A 22,273-nucleotide genomic window follows, 5' to 3' on the forward strand; every position below is an offset into this window, starting at 1 on the left:
GGCTTTTGTTTTCTGCCCAAAGTCAGCTCCAGATGCTTTGGAACAGGTTTCTGAAGCCGCAGGCAGGTGTGGGAAAAATGATCCTCAAACTCACGGAGTAATTTATGCAACAGGGAAGCCTGGGAGTCAGCAGGTGGAGAAGCCCGCGGAGCTGGTACAGGGCGGAGAAGAGCATCTGCTAGGAAAGCTCTAGCGGTGCAGCCCATACCCTGCTCTGCCAACATCCCCCCAACTGTCCACTGCAGGAGCAGGAAGAGGAGTCCTGAAGAGCCAGCAGCTGGCAAAGCTCCTACCATCTGGGAGCCCTGGCTGCAGATGGTCTCCAGTGGGCAAAGGAGAAGGGACTTGGGCATGGCAGAGTCCCCCCTGGGCACCCACCGCCAGCTGCTGCAAGCTGGGGGGATGCAGTGAAGGCAACAGGCAGGGCCACCAAGCAAGAGGAGGAGGGCAGCAAATGTCAAGCTGCATCTGGTTTTGGTGGCAACGGCCCTGCGTATGAGGCACTCAGGTTGAAGGTGGGAGCTGGGGATGAAGAAAAGAGAAGAGGGAGAGAAGGGCTGCAGAGTCAGGATGGTTACATGGGGCCACGCGGAGGGTAAGGTCTGGCTCTTAATGCTGGATAAGAGACACAGCCATGGGGATGTCAAAGTTTCAGGAGGTTTTGGAGCCTGGGAGCAGGCCAAATTGTCACAGAAACATCCAGTGAAGTCCCCAAAAGAAGAAACCTGGGACTTAAGGGACCTCAGGAATAGTCCTAGAGTAGCTCAGCAGACATACTCCTGCTTGCTGTCACACAGGCAAACAGGCTTCTGCCCCAGCTCCTCCATGTGGAAGATGGCTCCACAGCTCAGAAAATTTCTGATTTTCCACCTAAACGCTATCACCAGCCACTCTGTACCATCTGCTCTTGTCCTTTGGCTTTAATAGCTCTTCTCCCTTTCTGGTGCCCCTCCAGCCCAGCATGTCATTACAGGCAGAATATAAATCACCTTCACTGAGACTGAACACACAGTGCCTTTCTGGTCTCCTCTCTGTATTGGGGGCTCTCCAGTGTCCTGCTCACCTCATCAGCCTTTCTCTCTACCTGCCACCATCACAGTTCAGCTCTCTTGAACATGGGTAACGAGGCGTGCACGCAGTGACCGTATGAAGCTCCACCTAAGCTTTGTGCAATGGTAGTGAGACTGCTACAGCTGGTGAACGTATTTGACTGACACAGCCCAGTCTTGCATGTGGGTTTTTACACTGGAGAGTTGTCTCTTTCCCATGGTCTGCCACCAGGTCCTCCTCAGCTGTCTCCAACTAACAATTGCTGGCTTTTTTGTTGTTGGGCCCCAAACACCTGGCCTCACTCTTTCCATTGTTGAATTTCACCCTGATTCTGTTATTCTACCTCTCCGCATCTTCCTGGAGGTATCACAGTCCTCCTCTGTCCTAACAATGTTTGTGTCAGTTTTCTGCACAAGAAATACCCTACCAGATTTTGAAACATCAAGAAGTATGAGACCACTTCTCATGGACCTCAGTCAGCCACCTCAATTCAGCCTGATGCTTCCCCATTCAGGTGGTAGTGGTCTCCCATTTAGGCAGTTCCTGGACAGACTTCCAGCTTTACTAGTAGTTTTCCAAATCAAATGTTTTACTGGTCTCCAGACAGGCAGAGTCTACTGCATTTCCTTAGAAATCAGTGATCTCATTAGGAAAAAAAACAAGAACAAGCTACACATACTCATGTACAAGGATTTGATGGGCCCTCTGTTTCTTGATGTCTCAAGTCAAGCCTGGTTGCCTTTCTGAAAGATGCTTTAACCAAAGACAGGACTGAATGTGAGGTTAACTGACATGCAGGCTGATCTAAAACATATCTTGGCTTGAACCTTTGAATCTTAGTGTAACAAATCTTAGTGTAACAAAGAGCAATGGCCATAAATCATAGCTTGGGAGGTTCAGATTAGACATCAGATTGGAAAAGTTCCCTCACCAGGGGGGTCGTGCAGCTCTGGGACAAATCACTGGAAACACGAGGAGATCTCTGTTTTGGGGAGTTACCAATAATTGTCTACCCAAAGCCACAGCTGCCATGATGTAGTGCTGGCAGCAGTCCTGCCGTAGGTGGGAGGTTGGATGGGAGATCTGAGATGCTGGGATGCTAAAATCTCCTGCCTTTCATTTTCATACTGGAAGGCAACAAGAAATAGACGTTCACAGCTTTTAAGTTCTGGAAAACTCATTCCAACTCTTCGAGGTGATTTCTGCATACGCTTTCCCAGGTTGTCGTTTCACAGACAAGTAATTCCTGACTGCAGCCAACTCAGGGCAAGGCTGGAAGCAGCACAAGAGAGAACAGGAGATGCCATGACTCCCTGCTTGTGTCCAGAGGAACGCAGGCCACTGCTGTGCATCCCTCTGAAGGAGGAAGCCAGCCAGATCTTCTGATGCAAAACGAAAGTGAGAAGATAAAAGCAAGAGTCCATGTGCCCCAGGCCATACAGTTCTGCCTCTGTCTAGCCTGCAGCGTAATGAATGTGACAAGCAAACAGCAACCTGGATGGCTGGTGAGAAGTGCTAGTCCCTACCAACCTTATACCTTCACCGTGTCTGCTACCCTGGCTCCACTCCTCTCTCTCCTTACCCCTCCTCCTCAGACCCCTCCATGCTCCCTGTTGCATTTGGCAGTAAAGCTCATGGACCATGGCTGCAACGGATTTTTTTTTTGGTTGAAGGTGAGGGAAAAATCCTTTCTTCCGTTGCTTTGCAATTCCCAGGATGTCTCTCACCTGTGCTTCATCACTCATGGCTGAACTCCCCGGCCTTTTGCATAAGGACTAGACTGGACTCAGTCCAGTCACAGGACATTCACAGCAGAGCAGAGCCACAGCCCACGTGCTTGCTTTGGACCACTGAAACATCCAGCTGTCCTTCAGCTCACAGGCACCTCTGCGTTTTGTCAGGACAGCCCTGTCCAAAAGACACTGCCTGGCTAGGATGCAAGTTCCTGGGCTGTGATAGCCACCAACAAAACAGAAACTCAAAGCCTGATGATGTCTGGCATGAACCTGGTGCACAGGTGTGAGCTGCACATCTCCCCAGCCAAAGGACCCACGTTGTGACACACTGCTGTAAAATGCCACCCAGAATAATAACGCAAATAATCACAACAAGTTATCTGAATCCAAAGAGAGGGAGAAATTGTGCCAGTGAACTCTGCCGCTGCAGATGTTGCTCCTGATGGGTTTATCAGGAAAGTGTATTGATTTCCTCTGTCACACACTAGCTGGTATTCATACTGTATTAGCTGTTTATGGCTCGTTTTGGCTCTGTTTGCAGCCAAGAGCCTCTGACATCAGAGTTAATCCTCCCTTCTTATCTTGTGTGACAGAGCAGTCACTCACAAAAGGGGCACATTCCCAAAAATCTTGATGTTCTCTTTCAGTCACTGGGAGGTGTTGAATTTGTCTCTGGATACTCTGGAGCCCAGGGCTTTTGCCTCCTTTCTCAGATCACAGAATCCACAGTCTGTTATCAAGAGGTGCTACTTAAGTCATCCCTGCCCAAGGAGACCTTTCCCTCGGCAACTTTTCCAGGGCACTCAGCCTGCCCATGGCACGGATGGAGCCTGCAAATCCTTGCAGCACCAAGACTCCCCACCCTCCCCAAAGAATGGCCACAAACTAGCAAGCAGGGGCTGCTTGTGTTGTCACCAGCAAGAGGGCTGACGCCTGGCATGGCTTTCAACTAGTCAAGTGTCATTATCCCGAGCACTGGGCCACACTCAGCTCCTTGACCCCTGGCTTCTCTCCTGCGCCTTCCCTCTTGGGATGCTGGCATGGCTTTCAACCACCCTCTTGGCACAGATCTTTTGTTCTGGCATGGCTGAGAAAAGGCTTTTGGTGGCACCCGGTCTCTGCGCGATGGGCTTGTTTTCTTTGGCCACATCACAGCCCCTTAAGACAGGACTGGCTGTGTCAGATGGCAAGTCCTGGATCTCCCTCCTTGGAAAGCTGCCGAGCTTTGAAGGAGAGGTACCACTCAGCTGCAGGGTGCGACAGGCAAGCAAGTGGAGGGTGAGTTGGGAGATGTACAGCATGGAGTTGGAGGTCAAAAAGAAGCCAAGAAGAGCAGAGAGAAAATACAACCTGGCCTCAGAGATGACAAAAGATATTTCCTAGGAAGGCAGTGGGGATCATATGAAGTTTGCTGGAATGGGTAAATTCAAGTTGGCTGAAGATTGACTGGGGAGCAAGGAGGTGGTGGGAAGGAGATGTTTATTCCAAGCTCTTTTTATTTCTATTCTGCTGGTCCTGGTCCTTTCTGATTTTCTATACTTTGAAAAGGGAAGCATCACACCTCCTATTCTAACAAAACCTGCTCTTCTGGAGGTTAAACACCTTTGGTCTTTTTTAGAACACCCAATGCAAGAGAAAGGTTCAGGAAACCACCTCTGAGCACAGGCTGGCACTGGCTGCTCTCTTTCGACCAACCTTCTCTTAAGAAGAGAGGTGGTCTGTCCCTAAGGGCTCCTCTCTGCACTGTGGTGTCTAGGCTGCTGATTGCTTTGTTGGTGGGACTGAAAAGATGACAACATTACAGGGAAATGCAAAGGGTAAACCTGGGTAGTCTAAGGTCAGCATCAACCTGGGTAGTCTAAGGCCAACATCAACTTGGCCAATGCAGAACACAAGGCCATGGGTCCAGGAGGAACTGCAAAGGATCCAGTCAAAGGTGACCAAGGCAGCCTGGGGCATAGGGCTTCTGAGACGTGGAGAGAGCTGGGCTGGCTAAGCCTGCTAATGAAGACATTAAGGATTAATTTAATTGCAGCTACAACTGCTCGGAGCTCTGTTAAAAGAGGGTGGAAACTCGCTCTTCCCAGCAGGGGTAGGCGATGCAACAAGGGGCACAAGCCACAAATCAGGCTCAAAATTATGAAAAGCTTCTTTCCGAGGAGGGTGACTTAGTCCTGGGACAGGTTAGCAGAGACGTGGAGTTTTCCAAGACTCAGCTAGAAAAAGCCACAGCAGATATACTCTTGGTGGTAGTCCCACTGCCAACAGGAGGGTGAATCAGGGATCCCAGATGTCCCTTCCACAAACCCTGATGGGATCCTATGGCCCAAATCAGGCACGGCAGCATGACTTTGTGGAAGTAGCTCTTGTCAAACTGTCCTGATTTTTTTTCCTGAACTCAGGAGTTAGCAGAGTGCACAAACTTAAAATGTGTGAGACACCAGGCTCAGTATCAGCATCATCTGCAACACATGAAATTAGTTTTAAATAAGGTTGGCACTCAATAGGGACTCACACTGTGTCCAGCACAGTGGAGGCAGCAACTCTCCTTAAAATTATTAGAGATCTGGGAGACGATATAAAAACATTGCTGGCAAAACGTTCATAAAGTATGCAAAACGGCAGTGTTGGGAATGACAACTTCTGTACAGAGCAATGATCATGGCTTGATGGATGAGCCCATGAAAACGATTATAAGATTGTGCTTGCATCTGGAAACCAAAATGCAGGTCTTGCTTGCAGAATGGGAGACTGCATCGAGGAAAGCAGCATCTGAAGGGACCAAGACAGAACCCACCAGGGAGGGAAGAGCTGCCCGCATGGCTGAGTGAGGTAGCACTTTACACTCGGATGTGTAAAGGGAACAGCGAGACCAGCAAGGGAAGTAATTTATCTGCAGTACAGCTGCTACTGGGTACAACACCTAGTTCAAAAAATTATGATGAAGAATACAGAAGTTTCTACAAAGAGCTGTGGGAAGATCCACATTCTGGAAAGCCACCTCATAGCAAGAAAGCATGATTCAGCTTGGCCTAATTACCTCTTTTTTTTCCTTGAGAGAAGCTACCCGCTGCCTGTGTCTACGTGAGCAGAAATGTCTTACTACCACAACACAACAGCAAAATAAATTATGTGGATGTAAAGGCCAATGTTAGTGAAATCCAGACGTTGTTGGAGAGGGATACAACCATAATGACCGCACACATCTTTCTCTGAGGGAACAACAAGGTGAATGGCATGTCACCTTCTTCTCAAGTTTCCCTTTTGGGATGACAGTCACCATACCATCGTACCTCCCAGTGCCACTCCTCTGGCCACACTCAGTACCTGCCCTCTGGCTGCTTTACGGGGATCGTTTTCTTACTCTCTCACAGCAGCTTCTTCTTGGGATGCTGAAGAATTTATGGTACCTGAAGGTTAAAGATGCTGCTGGTGACGTGGCATCTCTCCTGTCTTGAAAGCACCAAGCATAGGTGGTCCCCCAACCAGGGTCCATTTATCCCTGGGTGAACCAGGGCAATTTTGCCTTGCTTTCTTCATGGCTGGGAGGTCCCTGAAGGACAGCGTGGTGGGCACTTTGCAGGGAGGCCATCGTCCAGCTGTGGCAGGAGCACAACTCCATCACATATTCGGTGCTCTGCTCTGCCTGAGATGGAGCCCCAGCTGGCTGCTCAACCCAGAGCAAAAGCAGAGGGAGGCTGTAATCACTGCTTCCCCAGGCTCATCCCTCCCCTCCCTCTGCACGCTCTCCTCTCCCCACAACACACTCCATTCTCCTGTCCCAGCTCTGTCTTTGTGTCTGCAGCTTCTGTTACCAACTGCTAATGATCTACACCAAGGCTGCCAGGCGGTGCCGAGTGTAAGCAGAAGAATTCAGAGCCTCTAATTACAGAGGAATTAGCAAGCAGACAGTTACTGTTTAGTGCTAATGAATAGATACATAAAGAGAGACATCACACAGGCTGAGAAGTGTGAGCCCTGATAATAAAGGAGTGTCAAACAAGGAAAACACAAGGACGAGGATCCAAGGGACTGAAAGGATTCGCCTGCAACTCAGCTTTCTGGTTTTGCTAAGGTGGAAGTAGCCACAGGCCATATATGAAGGTAACAAGCACACCACATAACTGCAAAGTGCAAAATCCGAGCATTAAATAACTCATCTATAGTGCAGGACCACGCTGGGGGTGTGCAGAGCCCCTTCCCAGCCCCAGGTAGCATCACACCCACCCCGTCTCCATCAGCTATCTCTGTAAAGGAAATGGCAACAGGTCACCATCCCAGACCAATTCCTCTCTCCTCATCACGTGCAGATGTGTTCCTGCTTGCAGTCAAACCACAGTTCAACGCTATGCTAAATCTGCCTTCAGGGCTTCTGATACGGTATTGAAAACACTGTGACCCCACAGGTCCCAAGCTAATGTAAGATCAGAGGTCACTCCGCTGGTTCATGTGCAACCAAGACATTTTTGCAGGTTACCTCTGTCTCGGTGCTCTGCATGCCCAACCAAGTGATGCCCATCTGCACCACTGCTGCTTTACCCCAGACCAAACACCTCCTGTCCCCTGCAGCCAGCACACACCACAGTTTCCAGGCAATTTAGTGGAAATGCAATCATCTGCGACTGCCAAATTCAGTCTTGAGGGTCATGTAGTGTCCAGGGCAGCCTGGGGCATGTTCACACTCCCCACACACTTGTTTGCAGTGCTCAGAGGGACCACAGAAATTCACTTGCTCCCACGGATGCTTGTACCTTATTGGCACGCTTCCACCATGCAATTGGATTAAGCAAAAACCAGTCCCAGTCTGCTCCAGTTCCAGATGGCTTCCAGGTGGGCTGAGGAGAGCAGCCCCTGACCAGCAGATCTGCAGGACATCCTGCCACCAGCACAGCTGCTGCCTGGGGGCTGCTGGTGAATCTCCCAGGAACAGCGCTACCAGCCCCCTGATGCATCCCTTCCCCCAGCAAAACCACCCTGCATGGGGGGAGCACAGCAAAACGCCAGGCCAGCACAGAGCTGGACACCCCGAAGGAAACCCTTCCAGCTCTGCTGCTTGGTCTTCTTCACCAAGGTGACTCTGCAGTGGCACAGGACCTGGAGCACATTTCCAGATGGTCCTGGAACTGCTTTACAACCTCTTCTGTGCAGCTTTCCTTTGCTTTCACAGCCTGTCTTGGCTTTCTCTGCAGTCAGAGCAGATTGCAGCTTGTCTCAAAATGCTGGAGCTAATCTTACCTTCCCTCCTCAAGAACCAGGAGCAATAGCAGGGGCTGCAGCAAGGCTGCCAGCAGTGGTGAGCACTGCTGCCACGTCTGCAACACACTGACAACGCGTGCAACTGATGCTCCAAGGCAACAACCTCAGAAACAGTCACACGCCCAGCACTGGAGAGGGATGCTGAGAGACCAGAGGACCAAGACATGAGCTGTTCTGCTGTGGTGATGGGGAGGGCAGCTCTGCCTTGGGGCACACTCCAGCTTTTCACTGAAATAAGGGATATTTTTCACACCCGAGGCTTGGGATTCATCCAGGAACTGCCAAGCCGATGCACTTTGGTCATCACCAGCGTTACGGAGCAAGCGACACCACGCTGTATCTCACCCCACCTCTTCTCCCCATCAAGCCCTGTTCACCCCACAGGGTTTCACCCAGCACCTCTTGACCAGGAGATCTCTGCCCACCACCTCCCCTTCCTGGAGACAGTCTGCTGGGAGACACAGGTCCACGTCTTACCAGCCTGATTGGTGGTGATGTTCACTGATGCAAACTGTGGGGAGAAGGGGCTCTGGTCGGTGACGCCGTTCACCGCCTGGATCTCAAAGGTGTACTGGGTGTGGGCCAGCAAGTCGCTGATGTAGATGCGGGGCTCTGTCAGGCCCAGCTGGCGGGGGGCGAACTGCACGTTGTCCCCGCAGCGCGTGCATGCCCCGCGGCCAGAGCCACAGCTCTTGCAGATGATGTTGTACACCAGGTCCTCCCGGCCCCCCGAGTCCCGCGGCGGGGTCCACTCCAGCATCAGAGAGGTCTCATTCACGCTGGAGATGACGGCCTGGGGGGCAGACGGGATGGCTGTAAAGAGAATACACAGAAAGGTGTAAGAGGCAGCACCCTGCTCATCGCTACAGGACCAGCTGCACACCATCCTCTTCTGCATCCCTGGACAGGACTCTGCAGCAGGCACACTTTGAGCTGGGTGCTTCTCTTGGTGTCAGGGATGTGCGGAGCAAGCAAGGCAGCCATAGGCAAGAGCAGGAACAAAATCTGTCCTCTTAACCCAGGCTAATTTGATTATGTGGTATCCCTGGCAAAAGTCACCAGTTATTTTTTGTAGCATTTCTGATTCCTGGCCTTTGCACTAATCTCCTGCATGCCAACACATCCAGGTATGGCCCCACAGTGAAGCCATCCCAGTGCCTAGAATAGCACAAAAGAACCCAAATTTCTGTCCTCTTTGCCTGTGCAATGTTTGCAAGTGCAGACTGGCCCAAGGTAAGAAAGACCCGCACCTGCAAGGCTTCTCTGGACAAGGTGCTCTGAGCCCTCTGGCCTCCTCCAAAATCCCACTGAGACAGATGCCTTTGTTAAGCATCCCTTGGTGCTTTGACTGATGAGTATCTCCTTTCCCAGCCACGTGCGGCCCCTCCCCAGTTGCCCAGAGCCCACATACTGGTGCACGGCATGTCGACAGGATCGGCATCTGCCCGGTAATATCCGTTTCGGCACACGCAGTTAGTGGCCCCTTCCGAAGTTGTCCGGCTGTTAATCGGGCAGTGGATGCATCCTTCATCCCCTTGGCTGGCCTTAAACGTCCCCGATGGGCAGCCTGGAAGAGAACGAAAAGCAGCGGTAAGCAGTGAGGACAGGGGCTGGCAGGGACGCCCGAAGCCTGGCAGCATTGCCAGAAAACACCCCTCAGGGCTTTGCGGAGTCCAAAGCCAAAACCTGACAATTTGAAATAAACAAAGTGGAGAAGGAGCAGCTGGTTTGAAGGCTCTGAGGAGGCAGGCGCTGCAGCTCATGCTGCCTGTAAAGATGGGGAGACGTGCCTCCCTGCTAGTCCCCAGCCATGACCGGAGAACAGGGTCCACTCAGGGAGTCTTACGAATGCAAAGGGGATTTTTAGCCACTGTCACATAAGAAGACGCGAGCGGCTGTACCAAGTCAGACCAAAGGTCCACGGTGACCAGAATGACCCCCCCAACAGTGGCCACCCAAGGAGCAGGGCATGAGCCAGGCACACAATACCTTCTCACCCTCCAACAATTTATATAGCTCAGGGACTTTCCAAGAGGCAGGCTCTTTGCATTTAATGTCCCTTGTGAGATGTTTTTTTCCACTAAGTTACCCAGTCATTTTTTATTTCATGCAAATGTTTTGCACCCATTTTATCCTGCAGCACAGAGCCCCACGCTGTAATTGTGTGCTGCATGAAGAAACCACTGCCCTCTGCTTTGAAGCTGCCCACTGCCATTTCATTTGATACAATCTCACATTTGCATTGGCAGTGAACACTCAATCACCATCCACCTTCTCCATGACCCCTAGGGTTGCACAAACCTCCACCATGCCCCAAACAAGTTGCATAACAACATTCACTATTTTATTCTCTACTCTTTTCTCATAATTAGCAAAGTCCAAATTATTATTTAACCACCAATGTACCAACTGGACTACCTATTATAGTCCCAAGGTCTCATTCCTGAGAGACATCAGGCCATCTCACAGCCTATCTCTGTGCATGTGCGTGTGAAGTTGGCATTGTTTTCTCCCATTTCCATCACCTCATGTCTACTGAATTCCAATTGCCTTCTTATTCCCCGGTCACGCAGTCTCATGAGGTCCTTTTGCAACTCTCCATAGCCAGTCCATGTCTTCACTACTCAGTATCATAAGCAAATTGTCACTTCTGCCACAACCGGCAGCAGCGTGCTGGGATCTACCTCCACTGGGGCTCAGACCTCCAAGCCACTCACGGATGAAGAAGATGCTCCATGAGCAACAGCCACTCAAAAAATTGTTGTTCAGCCAGGCAGGGTGGGCAAAGGTGGCATGGGGGGTGCATGGTGCCTACAGCAGATGGGTGGTGAAGGCTAGATCACAGTCTGAAATACAGTATTAACAGATATGGCACAGGTGGCTAAAAACATCATTGCAAAGCTTTAAACACTAGAAAATCCTTTCCAAGTCAGGGGATCACCAATGCCAAAGCAAAAGCTTGGCTATAAGCATTTATCAGCATGGGTCTTGGTGATTACTCTTGGTTGGGACTTTTTGCCGCTGTTAATTTCTTGTGCAGCACGAAGAGCCTGGGGGGTGGCAGGTGGTTTCTGCACTGAAACGAGTTAAACAAACTTCTACTTCAGTTCGCTGCCAAGGCTTTCAGGAATGAGGCAGATCAGAAAAACAGCCTGAGAAAAAAAATACGCTCAGGGTTGCTGTAAGCAAGAGCTATTACTAAGAAGTATCTGTTTTTTTCTTTGGGGAAAAAAAAATTTAAAAAAGAGGTTTTTTCAGTTTTCACCTCCCTTCCTTCAAAATTATCTTGACCTTCCAATGACAAAAGCTCTACAGGAAAATACCGTCAGCCTTCCTGCTTGCAAAGTCCCTCCTGCCTCCTACAGTCAAAGGATCTGTTGAAAAACTGGCTTCTCCTCATGTTCCTGGATCTTTTCACCCTTCCTGTCCCCTATCCCCCACGCATTTGACTCCATTTCTGACCCTATTCCCAGCATGTGCCTCCGTACAAACCCATCTCAGAGGGTGTTAAGCTGTTGGGAGAGGTGATGGCTGCATAGTTCTCCGGTACAGAGAAGTGATTATGGCTCTGTACCTGAAATGATAACAGGGTCCCCGTGCTAATACCAATTTTTGAAACACGATAAAACCAACACACAAAACTGCTCTAGTCTGACATCCAGGGTGAAATACAGGGTCATTTGATCAAAGATGTTTTAAGACATGGGCCTCTTTCACCTTCCCAATGCTTATTTTAAAAATAACAACTTTTCTATAAGGATGCTTCTGCATCAAGATAGAGATACATCCAAAAAAATGCCTATGCTGCTGAGATTTAGTGACTGGCCCTGAGAGATAAAAAACATTCCCCAGGTTTGGCCTGGCACAGGCCAACAGCTGCAATTAATACTTCTGCCCTTAGAGTGGAAAAAAAATTGAGGGCTGAATGATGGTTCACCAAAAATACCAAGCTGGGATGCTAGAACTCTTTGCACGTGCCACCAAAACATGGCCAGAAGTTTTGGCAACTTTCTTCCTCCCCAGGAGGTCCTGCACACTGACATGGGATAAAATAATCCTGGAAAATCAGAGCTTCTCCAAAGATAAATGTCCTGAAATCATGCTGAAAGACAGGAAAATCATTGAAATCTGATGCAAAGCCCTTTTTTATTTTTTTCTTTTTCCCTCAAGTAATGACAACCTCCAGAAGTAAAATAAACAAACATTGTGTTCAAAACTGTTTTGTTCCCTCCAGGTCTTAGTCTGGGTGAGAAAACAGCTTTTAATTTGGAATCCACCCAATTTCTTGTTTCCAGAGTAAACAGAAAATCAAAACTGAAATCTTCACACAGGGGCTAAACCCCCTCCTGTGTGAACAGCGTGGATGTTCTCACCACTTGCTGGAAGACACAAGGACACTCCAGTTTTCTGCCCCGGATGGTGACAGCAGCTTTGGGACATGCTGCTTCACCTTAGGCTTGTGAGGAGGGCAGGGCAAGAGCATCCCTAGAAAATGCTGCTTGGAAAGAGGAAATTGAAACAGTGAAATCACACAAATCTCTACCTTATCAGAGCAGCCTTCATTCCAGGACGGCGATAACGGTGACAGCGGCTCTGGCCCCAACACTGGAGCAGAGGCAGTTTGCAGCTTCCCACGTGGTGGGTTCCTGCATCTCCAGCACCAATCAGAGGATGCTAATAGGGGTTCACGGGAAACATATGGACCTTTAATTGCCTCACTGCTGCACATAGGCATGGATGGCTGCCTCGCTAGGGTACGGCTCAGCAACAGCAGCGGGTTTGCTGAGTACTGGCTGTAGGTCTCTCAAACAAGGCTGGGAATGCCTGAGCAGCACCACGTGTCCGCATTTCCCATCCGCCCATTCCCAGAGCACGGAAAGGTGGCCGTGCCTGTGAAGGCACATGTTTTGGGAAGGCAACGACATGGAGAAGGACCCGTGAGGGGTCCTGCCCTCCCCTGCAGGAGGACCATGCCAGGGATCTGGGAGGGAAGGCCACTTCTGCAGCTTCCACTGCTGGAGGCAGCGCTGGCATGAGGCTTCCAGCCCTCCTTCCCCCCAGCACTGCCTGCCCCAGGGCAGCTCGGCAGAGAAAGGCATCACATGGCTCAGCTTGAAGGAAAAGCCTTTGGCCAAACCTGCAGGAGGGGCCGCAGGGGTGTTCCCTGTTTGCTGGCCCTGTGTCCCACTGCCTTTCTCTAACCAACTTTTTAATTAATCCAGTGTGAGCTGAGCAGGCTCCAAACAGGCTCCTCTGCATCAAAAAGTGCCCTGGCCTTCAGAGCCCACGTCAGACCACTTCTGCAAACAGCTCAGTGCAAACAGCTCTCTCCTGCAGTAAAGGTTTCCAAAACGGCACCTTCAGTCCATGCTAATGACTCTGAGGAAGGGTCCTCCTTGGCTCCCTTTGCCTGGCTTTGTTTCCCCTGGCAGCAAGGCTCCTTCCACTCAAGCAAGGCATTTTTAATGGCTGATGGAAAACAGGCAGCCCTGGCTTTGTCAGTTAGGATCCGCCAAGAGTCTTAAATCCCCAGCCTTATCTCCCAGCTGCCTTTCTTCTCCCTCTGGGGACGGAGGCAGGGGGCAGGCAGGCTGGCTCTGCAGCCCGACATTGTCAGCATCCCCAGCGCCACAGGGCCCCGAGCTGGTCGCCTTGGCTGCATCCTGACTCTTGCCCTCCCCCGTGCTTTTGGGAGCCCTCTCCCATGGCCCTCCCCACTCCCTCTGGCATCCTAATCACCTTGCAAACCCTACGCAAGCCTCTGGCTCCCTTGGCCACACACCATGGGACCGCTTTTGCATCGATCCCACGCCATATGGGTGCCAGTGATGTGCTTTTATGGAGAATAAAGAAAACAACGTCCTGGGCCATGCCAGGAGGACAGTGGCCAGCACATCAAGGGAGGTGTTTTCCCCTGCCAGGCACTGGGGATGCTGCCATGGCTAGATTGAGGTTGCCCAGTTCAAGAGCAATATGGAGGAGCTGGAATGGGTTAACTGGGGTAAGGGGGGGTCTAGCTGCTGCTGTAGCTATTTGGGGGCAGATGCAAAGAAGACGGACCCAAACACTTCTCAGGGTGCCAGACTCTGTAACAAGGGACAAGGACCACAGGTTCAGACTGGACATTAGGAAAAGCTCCTTCTCCAAAGGATGGTGCAGCCCTGGGACAGGTCACAGAAGGGTGGTGGATCTCCTTCCTCGGGGGACCTTCAGCTAAATGCCATGGCTGCCCTGAGCTAATGCTGGTGGTAGCCCCACTACAAGTGGGAGGCTGGACCCCAGACCCCAGAGCCTCCTCCACCAGCTCTTGTAGGTCTCTGCTGCTCATGGTGTGTTTGTGGTTTATGATGTTGTCCTGTGCAGAAGACTATTATGTCCAACCAACTCTGAATTTACCCCTTTTACCTTTCATCAGCCATGCCCTTCTTGCAAGATCAGGTGGGTATTGTAATGACATTGTCACTTTTCCCATATTCTTCCCCATTCTGCCCCTTGCACCTTGACTGTTGTTTTTAGTTCTGCATGCAAATGGGTCTGTCTTTGTCTCACCTGCAAAAGTTGCCCATTCTCTGCTTGTTCCTGTCCCCAGGCCCTCACACAATGGTGTCTGTCACCTTAGTGAAAGGCTGGCCTCTGGACAACCCAAAGGAGCAATGCTGCCCATTGCCTTTGGATCTGCTTACACTTCTGCCATGGCCTCTCCAGCCTGGACATTTTAGTGCTGGAAGGAAGCGGACTCAATCCTGCCTTGCAGGGCTGCAGTGCAGGAGGCAGGTGGTAACACCCAAGCCCCTTGGACTTGGCATTGGAGTTGGCTGCTAGCTCTGAAAGACAGGATCTTGGACCTCTAGGTGCCAGCTCTCTACACTCATCCTTCCTGGGGCTGCACAGGTCCTCCAGTTTCCTTCCTGATAAATTTAATTAGCAGCCTACACTGTTACCTCATACTTGAGATAAGCAATTAATCCCGTTGCCAGGTGCTGTCACTGCCAACAAATCTGACAGCGTTTGGGGAGCAGAGGATAGAAATACAGAAGGGAAAACAGGGTTAAATGAGATTAACTGAAGGGGAACGTGGTGCTCAGCCAACTTCTGTGATGTGGATTAAAGAGTTGTCAATAAAGGAAGAAGACACAATGCAAATGTTCCTGTTTAACCTCATCATTCTCCACAGGACAGAAGTAGAAGCAGACGGCGCAGGCCTTCAAAAGCATCCTCCTGTTGCTAGTGGCTTTTAGATAGGTCCTCATGCCATTGACTGGACCAGCATCCTGCACCTCACCAGCAACTCAAGGAGATCAACTGGGTCACATCACCTCCCCAGCACACAGGCACCACTGCTCCGGCCTCACAGCTGGAGGTGCCAGGACTCCAAAATCCACATCCCCTACAACAGTGCTCCCCAAGCCACCTCATCTGCCTCCCAGCTTCAGCCCAGGGCTCCTTCAGACACAACCCCCTCAGAAGTGCCCCCGGCAAGGAGTTCCACACTGCACCCTGCCTGCCTGCAGCTCACCACCGCCTGCTTAATTTAAGAGGTCATGATCATTCACACTTTCACTTGGTCCACAGGCAGGCACAGAGGAGCAGCACTGGGTCCACGTAGGACTGTGACAGGACCTTATTACTGGGGTGTCACGGAGGTTTGGAGAAGACCAGGCGGGGCAGAGTGATGCCCTGTCTTGGGAGCTCCGCAAAAGAGCATACTGCAAAGTCCTGCAAGGGACAAATAGTCCCTGACCTTCTAGCCAGGCTGTCCTCAGCCCAGCCCAACCAAGCTCCAAAGACCAGGAAAACTGCATGGGCCAGCAATTCAGCCTCTTGGACACCATGGGACAAACAGATAGTGGTCATCACACACTAACTCTGCAGCACAGCCTGGGCCAAAGCCAGGCAGTTACGGTCCCCAGCTCTCCTGCAAGAGCATCACCAGGACTACCTTAGGCAGGCAGCAGCCTCAACCAAACCCTTGCAGCTCTCTCCCAGTGCCCGTGTACCAGCAGCAGGGCTGAGCCCTCACCTGGGAGGGCCTTTGTGCTGGGGGCTTGCCAGCAAATCCCTCCTGCAGCTTCCACAGGGTTCGCAAGGTCATCTCCCCGCTAGCACCACTCAGAAGTTCAAGCATCTGGTGAGACTGCCGCACCTGTGGGCACACACACCTGCAAGCCCCCCCCCGCCCTGCCGACCTGCTCTGGGCGGTACATCCATCAGCAGTGACAGGATTCAGCTGTCAGGAAGAAACGCTTGGAATTTCTTACCTGCCTGGTCAGCCTGGTTCAGCCTCCCCAACCCGTCATGGGGGCTCTTAAAGAGAAACGGAAAGCTTTCTGTCCCTGCCTGAGCATGGGGGACTGGGGTGCCTCCAGCATCCTCAGAGTACAGATGGCGAGGACCATAATCTGGCATTTCTCCTGCTAGAGTCGTTCAGCAGACAACCGAGGGGAGAGGACTTCCCCACCCAAAGGAAACACAGAGCTGTGTGTTCACCATGATGCTGCAGACCACAGGTGACTGCAGCCCCAAGGGCACGGTTCACAGCTCACTTCCAGAGGCCAGCGTCCCTGGGTGAAGCCGAAACCAGCTGGCGAGTTTACAGGTCAGGAGCAGAGCTCTGGTGGCAGCAGATGCTTTGGACCTCCTCGCTCCTGCAGACACTTGAAGAGCACTCTAGGATGTAGCTCCAAGACCAAGCTCAGCAGCCAGTGGTGCTCTCCTGAAGTGTGACATCCACCACCCTGGGGATGTTGGGTGATGCCAGTCTAGAAGCAATCCCAGACCCAGCACATGAGGTGAGCAGGACGCTGCCAGCATTTGTGCAGTTTCAACCGCAAAACCTTGTCTCAGAGGCTTGGCATGCACGTAAGGACCTAGAGCTTCGGGTGCTGGAAAACGGCATTGCCCCAGGAGCCCTGGGGCAACTCACATGGAGCAATGCCAGCCTACACCAGACGAGATGCCGAGCCATGAGGTTATTTCTGTGGAGCGACGCACTAGCAGAAACACCAAGTGTCATGCTCACGTTATTCAGCCTCTTGTTTTCTTCTGGTGCAGAGGATGGACTGATGTGTTTTCCAGCCTCTGACTGCAAGACTGCAGGGGTTTTTGGTTTTGATTTAGATTCCTTACAATATAGTAATTTATTTTATTTTGATATTTTAAAAAACGCTTTTCAGGCAAGCAGCATGTCCTTCTTCAACAGATGTAAACACTGCAGCGCTACATACTGAAAGAGCAGTTGTTTAAACGGTAAGCCAGCTTTCTCCAAGTGGTCTCCAGAAGAATTTAGCACTTTCACATTTTGTTACTTTGTTTGGTCTTGTTTAAATGTTTCTCAAAGCTTCTGCCTGGGAGAGCTCTGCCTCTGGAGAGTGGTATGTTAACCATTAGGGGAACAGCTCCCAACCTTTTAACGCAGGGCAAGAAGAAAACCAAGCAAGCAAGTGGTGACATCGAAGTGGCACTGATGGAAAACCCCTAATCCTATAAACCCTTCCTGCTTTAATTGGTGCTAAAACAAAGATAATCTTATCTCAGCCCTATAAAAGAAGGGATAGGATGTACTCTCTAAAAGCCCTCATAAACTTGGCAAACATTCCATGTTTCGAGCCCAAGGAGAATGGCTTTAATCCTAAAGGAAACATGAAAGTAAAAAGGGAGCTTTTCCTAGGCAAGAGCCCTTCAAGCAGACAGTCTCCCCAGCCCTCTTGGTCCTGGTGTAAATCCGGAGTCACACCCCCAGCACCACAGGGCTTCTGGGGACAGGCATGCACGGCCACCAAGACCAGACACAGAGACTCAGGGGACCAGAGCGGCCAGGGACCATCCCAAGTCTGCAAGTCTCCAGGTGTGAGCAGAGCCAGGATCAGGCCCCCGAGTGGACTTCTGCCTCCACCTCCAGGGACTCCAAGTGCATCTGGGGCTGGTCAATGTTTTTATCTGCAAATCACCTGTCTCTACCCAACTCCTTTATCCCAGATGTTGAAGGAGCAGCTTTCAGGGTCAGGGATGCAGTCTTGAGACTGGGTCTCTGAAGGACATCCCTACCTGTCCCAGAGGCTCCAACCCCTACAGCCAGCGCACAGAAGTGCTGACAGCACTGTTCCCAAATTGCTCTGCCTTGACTTCCCATAGCATGAGGACCAGTGCCCTCCCACCCCATGCTCTCCTCTCTGTCTCCAGCAGACACTCTGCAGACCCCCTCTAGGTGCAGTTCCCAAAGGAGCCTTTCCAGGTACAAGCAGCTTTTTATGTGGAAGTGGGGGTGGCCAGGAAAATTTGAGAGTGAGCATGTTTAATCGTTACATTTTAATGCTGCTTAGCACCCAGTTTAGACAAGTTTAAAACACGCCAGCTGGTTAAGTGCCAGCAGCCGCCTTCCAGATGACAACATTGTTCTTTGTCAGCACTAGGTGCTGAGTGGAGCTGGCATAAAGGCTGATTAAAATGGTTAGTTATGGTGGTTTAAATCACTGGGAGTGTAGCTGCACTGTAACTTACTTTCCTTCCCAGCCTGCAGTGAGCGGAGAAGCTGTAGGCACGCAGCACCGCATAGGCAGGGAGGTCACACACTGCCCAGGGCGGCTGCACGCTGTCCACCTCCACTTCCCAAAACGCCCTGAAGTCTGCTTATGGGCTTATGAAGGGCAAAACCCAAGGAGAACCAGCCTTCCTCCAAAACAAGCTCCCAGGTGCTCTGGCACTTGTGAGATCTGCATGGAGCACTGTCCCAGTTTGGGGTTCCCCAGTGCGAGGAAGATTCTGGAGTGACTCCAGGCAAGGGCACCAGGACAGCGGGGGGCTGGAGCACATGGTGGGCAAGGAGAGGCTGAGGGTTGGACGTGAGCCTGGAGAAGAGAAGGCAAAGGAGAGACCTTACTGCTGCCTTCAGATACCCAACGAGAGGGTGGAAAGAAGATGGGAGCCAGACACTCAGAGGTAGGACAAGGCTCAAAGTGGCACACGGGAAATTCCAGCTTGACACAAGGAGAACATTTTTCATCACAAGGGAGGTCAGGTATTGGAAGGAGGGCTCAGAGAGGTGCAGGGATCTACATCCTCGCAGTCAAAGCCTCTCCCAAGGGACTGTCATGCATTCTGGTCACTCTAGCTGCCCATCACCAAAAGAGCTTCCACTTCTCAAGCTTTTGGATGCCCAGCCTGCCCCCTGCTCCATGGACCACTGCATCCCAGCCGCAGGGTTACAAGCACAGCAAACGGGGTTATGCAAATGCACTGCTGGCCTGAAGGCAAAAAAGAGCCACTTACACCAGGAGTGCAAAGGTCAAGCAGTTGTTTGTGGGAGCAGCCTGGGGAAAAAAACTCACTTTTTTACTTTGCTTAAATTCACTGACTTTGCTAAATCAATCACACTTGAAAGCGACAGTCCCCTTCCCCCAAGCAGAGTCCCTTGGTGCTGTCACCACGCACGCCTCATGGACCACAGCGCCAGCCTGAGACTCCAGCTCCATTTTGGAAGTCCATCTGTCCCTGCCACCTCTGATTCACTCACATCCTAACAGGCACACTTCTGGCCCTCGAAAGTCTTCGAGGTTTCCCGAACGACCTGAGCTGAAGCAGTTTCATCTAGCAACGAGCTGCCGCAACAACGTGGTGTGAGGGACTTTGAACCACTGTGTTTTCAGCCTGCAAAGGGAACTGCAAGAAGAAACCAAATCACAGTGCCTCAAGCCAGCTAATCTTTGAAAAGCTGGGGCTTCTTTGAAACCCCCTGCTCCAGGGAAGAGGAGGATGTACAGACAGCCTCTGAGAAGTCCATCCCTACAAGGAGCAACATCAGCTTTAAGCCAAGGTTGGAGAAGGAGTGTTGTAACAGCAAGGCTGACGGTGAGCCACATCTCCTACCCTAGAGAGGGCATAGCTAGAGCACTGGTGTCTGTCACTGCACCCATCCTCAGTTCTGTGGTCTGTCTGTCTGCAGTGTCATTTAGGAGCAGTCAGCTTGCGAGCTCAGCACTGCTGATGAAATGAAACACACAAGTATTGTAATCAGAAGGATTTGTGATGGGGAGAGAAGTTTTTTTTTTTAAGCATGCTGACCTGAGTGCTAGAAATTTTGGCAATGGCAGCAATAAAACCATTAGAGCAGCCTCCTCCCCGCCCTCCCCAGCCCCCAAGCTCTCATGTGTGTGCATGATCACGGCACTTGCAGTATGCAACCATGTGCCATTTTTTTTCCCCCACACATAGGACAGACAGGACTTAGGAGCACACTGGCTTGTGCAGTAACAGGCAGCTGTATGCACAGGGGCTATCACTGAGTGAACCAGCAGCAGGAAAGAGGGAAGCAGGAAGAAAGATAAAAGCAAGGCAAATGAAACCTCTCCAGAAGAGCTTATCTTTCCCTGTATTTGATAGACTTTTTGGAAAATGCGGATGACTGAGTGGTATGGTCATCCCTTGCTGGCATTGCCACTGCATTCAGGGTCCCTGGATGCCCAGGACCTCATTTGGACATCCAGGCTGCTGCGTGTTCACAGCCTCATCTGAGGTCAACCTGTCCCATGGTATCACCACTCCAGAGGACAGTAAGCACTTAACCTGACTCTGCTACAGTTTCACCCCAGACATGTTCAATGTTTCCTTCTACTGACAAGAGCCAGGCACTCACAGGCTGGGCAGAGAGCACAGAAAACAAAAGAAGGAAGCCACGGCTCTGTAATCAATACATATATTTTTGACAGAGAGCAGAAAATAAGACATGGGGCTGCACAATAAACTGTGAGCACAGAAAACTACCAAAACCCCCACCTCTTTCCAAACAGCAGTTCCGGTCCTCTCATGCAGTGAGAAAAAGCAGCGTGGCCATGCCAAGATACTATGTGCCACAGGTGTGCATGTAAGGAGAGTTGAAGTAGGGATCTTATATATTATTTTCTAGGAAATCTTCTATAAAGCCTCCCTATTTTGTACAACTCTGGCGACTTCTGCAATTTGCGGCTGAATAAATACCCGGGAGCAATTTCTACCGTCAGTATTCCCTCTACACTCAATACATCAACTTGGTAGTAGTGTTTGTGCGGTATCGAGGGTTGTGAGGGATCAACATCAGAAGGAGAAGGTTGAACTCTAGGTCCCCTGTTCTCATTTCACTGATAACTTTCTCTGAAAGGATGCTCTGCCGAGGGAAAAGCAGCAGCAAATAATTATCTGTCTATATCCATCAGGAGCAGCATTGTATGGCAGGACCTGATTGCCAAGCATGCCCTCTCAGGAAACACAGATGGGAAGGGGCAATTTTCAACAGCTCGTAATTCCCCTTATTTGGGTAGGTTTTGCCTGCATCCATCAAAATGCACCTCCCACACCTGAAAGCTTTCTTCCACCGGATTTCATACTTCCATATTCCTAGACTTTCATAAGCCCACTGGAAAGTGGAGAGGCCTTGGAAAGGCATTGCAAGCAACCTGAGACGGAAAAAATATGAGGTTGCTCAAACACAAGGTCGGGAGTATGCTGGCTGCTTTCAGATACATGAAAGTTGAACTCAGTTCCTGCCTCTGTGCATTTAAAAGTAACTCTCGGTAAATCATGGGTCTTCCCCAGCTTCCGAGATTGCTGGGGCTCTCCCATCGTGCTTGAGAGCTTGCTGCCAGCATCGAGCATGCAGCATGAGCGCTGAACAGGTTCCCAGAGATGCCAGCAAAGCCACCAAGGACAGAAAGTACAAATAAAACACCGTGAATAATAATCAAGATTGGCTCAGAAAAAAAGTTGCTGTTGCCCCCAGGAAAATGCAATTATTTTTTTTTTTAGTAAAAATTAATTCTGGCCAAGAAATTACAGTGAAGGAGTAAAAATGCATCTTAAAAAGTCACAAACTGGCAGCAGTGGCTTTAAATAGGTAAGCATACAATACAAGCAGTTGATAAGAGCAGCTAAACTGGGCAGTGGAAAAAAGAAGGCCTGTAAGATTAACAGCAACAGGATGGAAATCAAGAAGGCAAGAAAAATGAAGCCACAGTAAAGATATGTGCCTGCCCCAAAAATATGGCAAAATTGTCCATTGTGACACAGAAAGAAAGGGATATATAATAATACAGTGTATGCATAGAGAAGGATCGTTTCATAACCGACGCTTCCTTAAAATTTTTCATTCCCCCTGAAAGTAGGAAGAGTATCAGTGATCAGCTCCCAGTGCCAGGCAGGATTAGATAACTTGTACCCAAGAGCTTTAAGAGTCAGCCAAGGAAAATTCTCTGATGCGAGTGCTG

At 50.6% G+C, this 22,273-nt stretch overlaps 1 protein-coding gene across 5 annotated transcripts in view; it reads right to left on the reverse strand.

Annotated features, from left to right (window-relative positions):
• The window catches only part of EPHB2 (EPH receptor B2), an 89,903-nt gene that overhangs the window by 38,034 nt on the left and 29,596 nt on the right, over positions 1-22,273 (reverse strand). For all 5 annotated transcript variants that reach the window (XM_010577152.1, XM_010577155.1, XM_010577154.1 and 2 more), the window contains exons 3-4: positions 9,454-9,609; positions 8,520-8,855 (exon numbers count right to left, since the gene is read on the reverse strand). In XM_010577152.1, coding sequence (XP_010575454.1) covers positions 8,520-8,855; positions 9,454-9,609 — 492 coding nt within the window. The remainder of the gene's footprint in view (positions 1-8,519; positions 8,856-9,453; positions 9,610-22,273) is intronic.

The sequence above is a fragment of the Haliaeetus leucocephalus genome, unplaced genomic scaffold (genome assembly GCF_000737465.1).
Source record: "Haliaeetus leucocephalus isolate CR32 unplaced genomic scaffold, Haliaeetus_leucocephalus-4.0 Scaffold556, whole genome shotgun sequence".
NCBI classification, from domain to species: Eukaryota; Metazoa; Chordata; class Aves; order Accipitriformes; family Accipitridae; genus Haliaeetus; species Haliaeetus leucocephalus.